Source organism: Nematolebias whitei, chromosome 13, assembly GCF_014905685.2.
Source record: "Nematolebias whitei isolate Nwh7 chromosome 13, NemWhi1, whole genome shotgun sequence".
NCBI lineage: Eukaryota > Metazoa > Chordata > Actinopteri > Cyprinodontiformes > Rivulidae > Nematolebias > Nematolebias whitei.
Window position 1 is genome coordinate 26,360,970 of NC_056510.1, and position 9,887 is coordinate 26,370,856.

At 41.4% G+C, this 9,887-nt stretch overlaps 2 protein-coding genes across 2 annotated transcripts in view; one reads left to right on the forward strand and one right to left on the reverse strand.

Annotated features, from left to right (window-relative positions):
• LOC119418899 (rhodopsin kinase GRK1) overlaps positions 1–1,107 on the forward strand; it is a 3,159-nt gene extending 2,052 nt beyond the window's left edge. Inside the window, exons 3-4 of the mRNA XM_037686192.1 lie at positions 343–590; positions 671–1,107. Of these exons, the coding sequence (XP_037542120.1) occupies positions 343–590; positions 671–960 (538 nt within the window). The 3' untranslated portion in view covers positions 961–1,107. The remainder of the gene's footprint in view (positions 1–342; positions 591–670) is intronic.
• A 3,055-nt stretch (positions 1,108–4,162) lies between these two features.
• mettl21cb (methyltransferase 21C, AARS1 lysine b) overlaps positions 4,163–9,887 on the reverse strand; it is a 13,487-nt gene continuing 7,762 nt past the window's right edge. Inside the window, exon 4 of the mRNA XM_037686534.1 lies at positions 4,163–4,560. Coding sequence (XP_037542462.1) covers positions 4,163–4,560 — 398 coding nt within the window. The remainder of the gene's footprint in view (positions 4,561–9,887) is intronic.

Below are 9,887 nucleotides of genomic sequence, written 5' to 3' on the forward strand. Positions count from 1 at the left end.
GTTCAACTGTCCCCCTCTTACAATGCTGTGATTGCTAGTATCACTCAGCCCTCTGTGAACAGTAAACAGCCATCAGTGTGCTAATGATCCATTGTTAGGCTGATGGTCCTTCTTGAGCATGTGATCAGCTGGTTTTGGTTGTCAGCAGCAAAACTGGTTGATCCACTCTGAGACGGTGCTATTTAAGAGACTGAGCTGAATACAGCTCCTCAGACTGAGGAAGTCTCTCGGATGAGAGATGAAACGTTTCTACATTTTTTGTTGATTTGCTTTGTTTTGTTTTTTTGAATGTCCAGAGGACCAGATTTAACTTTTTTAGATTTTTCTACCTGGATTATTGAGCATGCATCAGGATAAGCTGATGGGAAGTTGCTTGGTTTCTGCTCAGGTTGAACGTGAAGAGATGAAGGAGCGCATGTTGACTCGCATGGTGACTTATCCAGATAACTTCAGTGAGCATGCCAAGTCGCTGTGTGATGGGCTGCTGGCCAAAGACGTGGCGCAGAGGATGGGCTTTAAGAACGAATGCTGTGATGAAATCAGATTGCATCCATTTTTCAAGAATATTAACTGGAGGAAACTGAATGCAGGTACCATCTTCTTGTTGCATCACTGCTTTAATGCAGCACAATATGAGTCTATTTTCACCTCACATTTCTGCCTCCTTCAGGTATTCTACCTCCTCCTTTTGTCCCTGACCCCAAAGTGGTTTACGCTAAAAGTCTGGATGACGTTGGGGCTTTCTCCTCTGTGAGGGGCGTAGCCCTGGAGGATTCTGATAAAACCGTTTTTGATGAGTTTGCCACAGGTAACATCTCCATCCCTTGGCAAGAGGAGATGATTGAGATGGGCATTTATGGTGAGCTCAACCTTTGGGGCCCTGAAGGCACCATTCCAAACGATCTCCGCAGGGAGTCCATCCTAGAGCAACCCAAGTCTTCAACGTGCTGTATATCGTAATGAAATACACCAAAAACACGTGAACTGTTGGAGAGAAATATTCTCGCTTTATCTCACTTACTCAAAAGGAGCAACACTCGACGACAGGAGGAGGTTTTAACCAGGTTTTACTTGCAAGGACAGATTTTCAGGACAGGTTACACAGATGTGCAGGAAGTACACACATGAAGCCCAGTTACAATAATCTGCCACGAGCAGTGTGTGCAGCTTGTTTTTATACTCTATCAGTTCAGCTGAGCTCACAGACGCTGAGGCGTCCTTGGAGCACCAGCTGCAGCCTCACCCGGCTCTCTGCTCACCCAAACATATGGTTCATGGGCAGAGTTAACATTCTCAGCCATAGTAATTAAAAACATCCATAAACTTTGATCAAATATTCCCTAAAATGAACCTTAGACTTGTAATTCATTATAATATGCATTTTAAAAAATTCAAATCTTCAGGAAGGACAAGAGTCTCTGAACTTTCTGATTGCAGGATAGTAAAAAAGAAAAATGAACATGGATTTCATCCAAATCTTAGGAGTTTAAAAAAAAAAAGGTAATTCCTACCGTTATGTTCATTTTGTTCATTTCCATTTGCTTTTTTTTTTCAGTTTGCTCGCCCACTTTACATTTTATGTGCGGCTATATTAATGCAGTTTTTTTAATCTGTCCTTAAAAAAAAAAATCTCCGTAATAAACAGAGCTACCTTGATGTTGCATCATGGCGCAGTCAAAGACTTCCTGAACATTTATCTTGCTTACTGTATTCTTCTGTACTGCTGTATGCTGCTTTTAATGGGTAGTTTTTTTTTTCAACAAAACATAACGAGCTGCTATTACCCCCAAAAGATAAAAACAAAAAATCCAATGTCTCAACCATGAAGAGCAACATTTTAAAGGGATGGTTCATTTCACTGATGACTACTGACCCCTTTTTATCCTATATATGAGGTAAGGCAAATAAAAACAAAAGACAGGTTTGAAAGCATTTCATTTTCAGGAGGAAAAAAAAAAGGTGAATGTATCAAAACTATTTGGAAATGTCATGTCAAATAAACTAGCTTATGACAATTTGTGTCTGGAAGTTTTTATGCTAAACTGTTCAAGGTAAAATTTAGGAATGTTGTGCAAACACTCCTCACAACTAGAAGTAAATTCTCTTTAAATGTCAGTGATCTATTTTACAAGTTAGAAATGAAAAGTGTTATTTATATTGTTTGTTCATCAAGTTTTGACTATTTTATGTGAACTTACAAACACAAAAAACAGCAAATATACAATCATGGGGACAAAGAAAGTTCACCCCTTTCAGTTTTATGGTTTTACATATCAGGACTTAATAAATGTGAACAGGTGTTTACTAAGTTCTAAAATCAGTTCTATCAAGCCTCAAGTGTACCAACGCCATTTCATCATGGCAAGCTGCGAGGAAAAGACAGGTTTACACCATGATTGAACACCTTCAGCAGCAAGAATTTGGGAGTACCGTACAGTCCGTCGTAAACGTCACACCGCCGTATAAGACCCATCTGTCCAAATATGTAATAAAATGAAAAAAAAAAACAAATGTGTCGCTTCGCCGTATAAGTTGCATCTATTTTGCGTCACCGCTGACCACCTGGAAATGTGCGCCCATGATGTGCCACAAATTGATTGGCTGCCAAATGGCAGGTGCGGGAGCATGCATGGGAGGACTTTAACAAGAATTTAACAAGATTAACACTTAAAAACAATTATTTGTTTGCTCAAAATTATAGCAAAGGTGTGTCTCAGTTTAACTCTTCCTTAATAAATGTACTTTGACGGTCATATCGGCTGCATTTCAAAAGCCGAATCGTGGCTGCGGGAGCGTGCAGAGGGTGGACTCGCTTTGCATTTCTTCAAAATTTAACAAGATAAGCACCTAAAAACAATTATTTTTTTGCTCGACAATATAGTATAGGTGTGTCTCAGTTGAACTTTTCCTTAATAAATGCACTTTAATTGTCACATCAGCTGCATTTCTCCTGGGCGGCGTGGCGAAATGCAGCTGATTTGATGTTTGCTCCAGGAGTTCTGGAGAGAGATGAAGGTGGCTTTGTATGGCAAGTCAAGTGTCTCATTAATAGCCACTTTTAACTATTAATGAGACACTTGGCTTGCCATACCGCTCGAGTGCCCTCTAGTGGCTGAAAATGGTAGTGTTCAATATTTTCTATGTCGGAATGAATGAAATCGTCAGATCTCAGCCAAAAATCGGCTTATAAAGATGGGAAAAATAACAAATGCATTGCTTTGCATGTATAAATCGCAGGCTTGCTAATTTATGCAAAAAAAAAAAAAAAAGGTGACATATGGCGAAAATTATGGTAGTTGTTTTCTGTAGGACTCCCATTAATGTGGAGGAAGATTGACCCACTTTTCTTTGCATCACTTCAGTTCATGGATGTTTGTAGACATTTATTCTTTACAGCTCTCCCAAGGTCCTTCTGCAACAGTTCGATCGTTTTGAGGTCTGTGGATCGTTGCAACACCGTGATTATTTTCCTTTTTTAGCTGTTCTGTTGTAGATCTACTGCTGTGTTTGAGACCATTGTCCTGTTGCGTCATGACCCAATTTGTGGCGGGCTTCAGTTGTTGGACTCTACAGCCCTTTGGTCTACAGAAGAACGTGCACTCAATTCAATTACCGCAAGTTGCACAGGATCCACGACTACAGAATCAGCCTAAACCATCACCCCTCTACCGCTGTGCTTGACAGATACCATGAGGTTTTTGTGCTAATATGATGTGTTTGGCTCATCCAGACATAAAATATGCATTATGGGTAAACATCTCTACTTTGGTCTCATCAGTCCAAAGAAAAGAGTTCTAGAAATCTTGGGATTTATTCAGGTGCAACTTTGCAAACAAGACAGTTTTGCTCAACTGCCAACTGAAGGGTGGATGTTTCACACTGCCTCTCCATTTATGCTTTTGTTTTATAATGTCATGGTGGAGTCTGCTGTGTATTTTAATTTACTTCAGGTTGGATTAAAAACATTTAGAACCCAAGATGTTAATAAAAATTCTGTTTTGATACATAAAACCATAGAACCTCTAACAGATGGGCTTTATTCTTTTGTATAACTTCAAATAATACATTGACTCAAATAAACGTAAAGAAACCAAAGTTTCTGTTCAACTCAAAAGTTAATTACAAAACTTAATCAAAGGAATTTCACGCCTCTGGATTAATGTCATTCCTTCGCTGTGGCCTTGTATATCCTCACCTCCTGCTGCGGCAGCTCAGTGAGCAGCGTGGTGTTGAACTTGCTCTTAAAGTGCTCCACGAACCTCAGGTCGGACTGAAATCTGATTTTGTTGGCCAACAGTAAAGTTGTTCCACTTCCTGGTCTGCAAAAGTGAAGCATTGTTTTCAGCAGCTCTTCAAGGAAATCGTGATGGTAGACCACGTCTGCTGCGAGCACATAATCATAGTGGTAGGACGGGTAGGGGAAGCGACTTTCCAGGTCCTGACCCCAGGAGAGGGCAGATACCTGGGGCATATAGCGGGAGCGGCCCTTAGTGTTCCTCCGAAGGTTGAACGTCAGATTAGACAAAATCTCCGGCTGATCAGTAGCTGTCACCCAAGCACCTAAATGAAACAATAGAACAGAAAGATAAAAACAAAATGGCATCCTTTTTGCTAACTGATTAGTTGAGAAGTTGAAAATGGCAGTGAAATCCCTGAGCTGATCCAACACAAGCTTTTGTAATCTAATCTTCAATAATACACAACATAATTTTTGTATTAGTACTTTTTAAATATAAAAATATAATTACTGTTTTCAGCAACTGCATTACACTAAAGATGGATAGGAGTGTGTAGCTTGATTTATTTCTTAGCCTTTTCACAAAATGCTCTGCCTAAAAAATCAGTCCCTCTTCAAGCTGTTTTTAGCTGTTATATGCATCATTGGGGCGGCTGTGGCTGAGTGGTTAGAGCAGTCGTCCTCCATTGCAAGAGTTGGGGGTTCGAATCCACCAGCAGTCACCGAAGTGTCCCTGGGCAAGACACTGAACCCCTCATTGCCTCTGATGTGTGTCCCATCGGTGTTTGATAGTGCTGTTGTACTCGAGACCGGTTTTGGTCTTGAGACCCATCTCAAGACCACTTTTTGATGGTCTTGGTCTTGTCTCGGACTCGACCACATTTGGTCTTGGTCTTCAATCAAGCAATCAAATCAAACTTTATTTATAGAGCCTTTCCAGCAGCCAAAAAGTGCACAAAGTGCTACACTATACAGAAGCTAAAAACAAACAATTAAGAATTAAAAAACCGACAGTTGAAAATTAAAACCAAACAATTAAAACATAGCAAGATTGCCAAAGAACTACTAGGTATTAAAAGCCTGCCTGAATAAAAAAAAAAAAGGTTTTAAGTTTAGACTTAAAATGCTCTATATCAGCGATGAAACGCAAGTCCTGAGGTAGATGGTTCCAGAGTCTGGGTGCAACGACAAAAAAGGCTCGGTCACCCCATCGTTTGTAGTTGGACTATGGGACAGACAGTAGAAAGGTATTGGATGATCTCAGTGTTCTCTTATATTCACAAACAGCTATAAGATCAGTCAGATATAGTGGAGCAAGACCATTGAGAGCTTTAAAAGTGAATAATAAGATTTTGAATTTAATTCTAAAATCGATTGGAAGCCAGTGGAAAGAAAATAAAACAGGGGTAATGTGCTCACGTCTGGAGGTGTTGGTTAAGAGTCGAGCTTCAGCATTTTGGACCAATTGAAGGCTTCTAATGGAGGACTGGGACATTCATGCATATAGGGAATTGCAGTAATCAAGCCTTGAAGTGATGAAAGCATGAATGGCCTTTTCCAAATCAGAACAATTTAAAAAAGGCTTAACTTTGGACAAGAGATGTAACTGATAAAAACAGGCCTTGACTGCAGAGGATATTTGTTTATCAAACTTTAGATCCTTGTCAAACGTCACCCCCAAGTTTTTAACTGTGGGTCTGAACTTGGATGTCAAAGCACCAAAGTTACAGGGAGCATCATCACCTAAGAAGATGCACTCCGTCTTTCCTTCATTTAAAAACAAAAAATTACGGTGAAGCCACTGTTTAATGTCGGCAATACAGTCAATTAAAGGTGTGTGAAGGTTACTATTTTTAGGCTTCATTGGTAAATAAATTTGTAGATCATCAGCATAGCAGTGAAAAGAAAAGTGATGTCTGGCTATCACTGATCCAAGAGGCAGCATGTACAGAGAGAAGAGGAGAGGACCAAGAATAGAACCCTGTGGCACACCACGAGAGAAGTGCAGTAGAGGAAGACAGATTACCCAACATGACAGAGAACTTCTGTTGGTCAAGTAATCAGTGAACCACTTGAGAGCTGTATCAGATATTCCAACATAGTATTGAAGACGAGACAAAAGGACAGCGTGGTCCACTGTGTCAAACGCAGCTGTAAGGTCCAGCAACACCAGAACAACGAGACACTTGCATCCATGGACATGGAAATGTCATTATGGACTTTTAACAGAGCTGATTCAGTACAATGATGGGTGCTAAATCCAGACTGAAATGTTTCATAAATACCATGATTTCTAAAACTTTGGCTAAAAACGGCAGATGAGAAATAGTTCTAAAATTTGACAAAATTGATGGGTCAAGGTGAAGTTTTTTTAAGAAGGGGCCACAGCTTGTTTAAATGCACCACAGACAATTCCTAAACAAAGGCAGGAGTTTAAAAATGTTAAAATGCAAAAACCCACAGAATCATATTGATAACTGTTTTCTAAACTAAAACTTAAATTGGGTTTCTTTTTTAGAAACAAAAAGTGTTTCTCACATCATGTCAGAAGGCACCTGATTGCTTCAACTATTCTGCCCCTGGTGGATTGTGGAGATCTGCTATTTATGAACTCTTCAGCCCAGATTTTGAAAAAATTGGATGCCGTATATCATTGTGTCCTCCGTTTTATGACTGACTGTGGCAATCGAACACATCACTGCACTTTGTATGCTACAGCAAAATGTCCCTCTTTGACTGACCGCAGACTTTCTCACTTGTTGGTTTTTGTCTAAATGCATCCTTGGGCATCTTCCTACATATTTATGTTCACTTTTATCTAGAACTTTTAACCATTATAGTCTGCGCTCTCAGGACATCATTTTAATGCAGGTCTCAAAGGTCAGAATTAAACTGGGTAAAAAGGTTTTTAAATCTTTCGCCCCTGCCATTTGGAATATTCTGCAGAAGGATTTAAAGTTGGCCGGCTTGCGGTCACTGTTGGGCAGGTGGGGCGCATGGACGGCCCAACAGAGGCTCTGTCGGGCTGTCTCTGTGTGCCTGTTTGTCTCAGGTTGGGTTTTGGGTGCCCCCCCCCCCCCCCTCTTGGACCAGTTTTGGCCCCCCATTTGGTGGGTTGTGCTCCCCCCCGGTGGTGGGCCCCCCTGCTTCCGGTGCATTGGCGGCTCTCAGCAGCTGGGGCTGGGTGGTGGGGTGTGTGCGGGCCTGCCCTGGTGGCTGCCTGCGGGGGCCTGGGTGCCCTGGCTCTGTTGGGCCTCTGTTGGGGGGTGGTATGACCTCGGGACTCAGGGCTTGGTGTCCATGGCCGGATCCACTCTGGAGGGGCGGGTTGCCAGCGGGGCCTGTGGACTTGTCGCTGCAGCCTCCTGGGGTTTCTGCATTGTGGTTGCTGGGGATCGCCCAGGGCTTCCCTTTGCTTCTCTCTCTGGGGGGTGCGGGTGTCCCTGTTGGGGGACTCCCAGAGTTCCGGGCTTGGGGGCCGCTGTGTGTCTGCGGTTCCGGTCTTCCCTGTGTTACCTTCGTGTCCTGTGGGGACGGGTTTATGAGTCCCCACATCCACGATTGAACATTGTTATGGAGAAACCTTATAGTGACAAGCATGCTCACACAGGTGTTTAGATTCAGGTGTTTATCAGATACACACTCAGTTGGGTTGTGGTGGCCATCAAATATATATTGTATTACCATGTACTGTATAAAATACTTTCTAATGATATTATAAGTATCATTATATAAGTTGTTTGTTGTTGTGGTTTCTTGGTTTTGTCTGGGTTTTTTCTCTCTTTCTGCAGGTCTAGAGGCAGACTTCAATGATGTTGATTTGTGTTCTCTTTATCCCTCTCTCTCTCCTCTATTCCTATCTCCTTCTTTACATTTTAACTCTTCTCACTTTTCTGCTTTATCTTCTTTGTTTTCCGTCCCCATGTCCATTACATCTGAAACAAACCCAAAACATATTCTAATAAAATTTAATTTATATATCAAGTGGAGCATTAAGGCGAGCCATAATGTTCTGCTTATGAAAGTAAATCTGTTGGCGTCACTTTGACACTCAGACAATAATTCTGAGTGTCACAATGCTGGACAGGACAAGAGAAAAAAAAAAAAAAAGGATTTAAAGTTATCATCTCTTGTTACATTGGGACAATTTAAATCAATTCTAAAGGAACGAGAGATCAGATCACTTGGCTCCTGTAACTGCTCTAATGTGTAATTATTGTGATCTCTCCTGGATATGTATTTTGTGTATTTGGTTTAGTATTTTGGATTTGTTGTATGTTTTATGCTGCTCTCTTTTTTTTTTTCAATTAAATTAAGTTTTCATTCAATTAAACAAGTTTTTGAATGAGAACAGAATCTTTGAAATTTTTCAATCTGGTTTTAAGCAACTCCACAGCACTGAAACAGCATTAGTAAGGGTTTGTAACGATATTATGATATCAAACGATTCTGGTCAATTTGTGGTACTTGTGCTCCTGGGCCTTACTGCTGCTTTTGATACTGTTGACCACAGTATCCTTATATCATGGCTGGAACAGTGGGTTGGGATCACAGGTGCTGCATTAGAATGGTTCCGCTCATACCTGAGTGGCAGGAGTTTCTGTGTCAAGGTTGGTAATAATGTATCTGCCTCATTACCTCTTTCTTGTGGGGTCCCACAGGGTTCGATTCTTGGACCCATTCTGTTCTCACTTTATTTGCTCCCACTGGAGTCCATCCTGAGGAAACATGGTCTTTCATTCCATTGTTATGCTGATGACTGTCAGATTTACCTGCCTGTGAAAACAGCAAGTGCTTGCTCCATTCACCCTCTGTTAAAATGTCTGGACGACATTAAGGCCTGGATGGCTTCAGATTTCTTAAGCTTTAACAATGACAAGACTGAAGTCATTGTTTTTAGCCCTAGCTCAACTGCCACCACTGATCCTGTCAACCTGGACTCTCTTCAGCCATATCTGAAGCAGTCTGGTAAAAATCTTGGGATGGTTTTAGACACTGACTTAAAGTTTGACAAACAAATCAACCCTGTTCTGCAGAAAAGCTTCTTCCAACTCAGACAGGTAGCTAAGCTCAAGCCAGTGTTGTCCAGACCCGACCTTGAGAAACTAGTCCACACCTTTGTCACGACCCGATTGGACTATTGCAATGCACTGTATGCTGGGATCAGCCAGGCCTCCATCTCACGTCTTCAGATCGTCCAGAATGCTGCTGCTTGGCTTTTAACCGGAACTCGTAGGTCTGAACATATTACACCAGTTCTGTCCTCCCTTCACTGGCTCCCTGTTCGTACGAGGATAATCTTTAAAATTCTTCTGTTGACCTTCAAATAATTAAATGGCCTCGCACCCCTTTACCTCTCTGAGCTTCTGAAACCTTACGTTCCCTCTCAGGCCCTGAGATCATCCGATCAGCTGCTTTTGACTGTTCCAAAAACAAGACTGAAGCTCAGAGGAGATCGGGCTTTTTCAGTCATGGGCCCCAAACTCTGGAACAATCTGCCCCCCAACATCAGGCAGGCCACCTCCCTTACTCACTTCAAATCCCTGCTAAAAACACATCTGTTCTCACAGGCATTTCACACAGTGTAAATTGACCTAGTGTTTTTTAATCTGTGACCTTATGTTTTAAATGCTTTTTATTAATTCTTCAG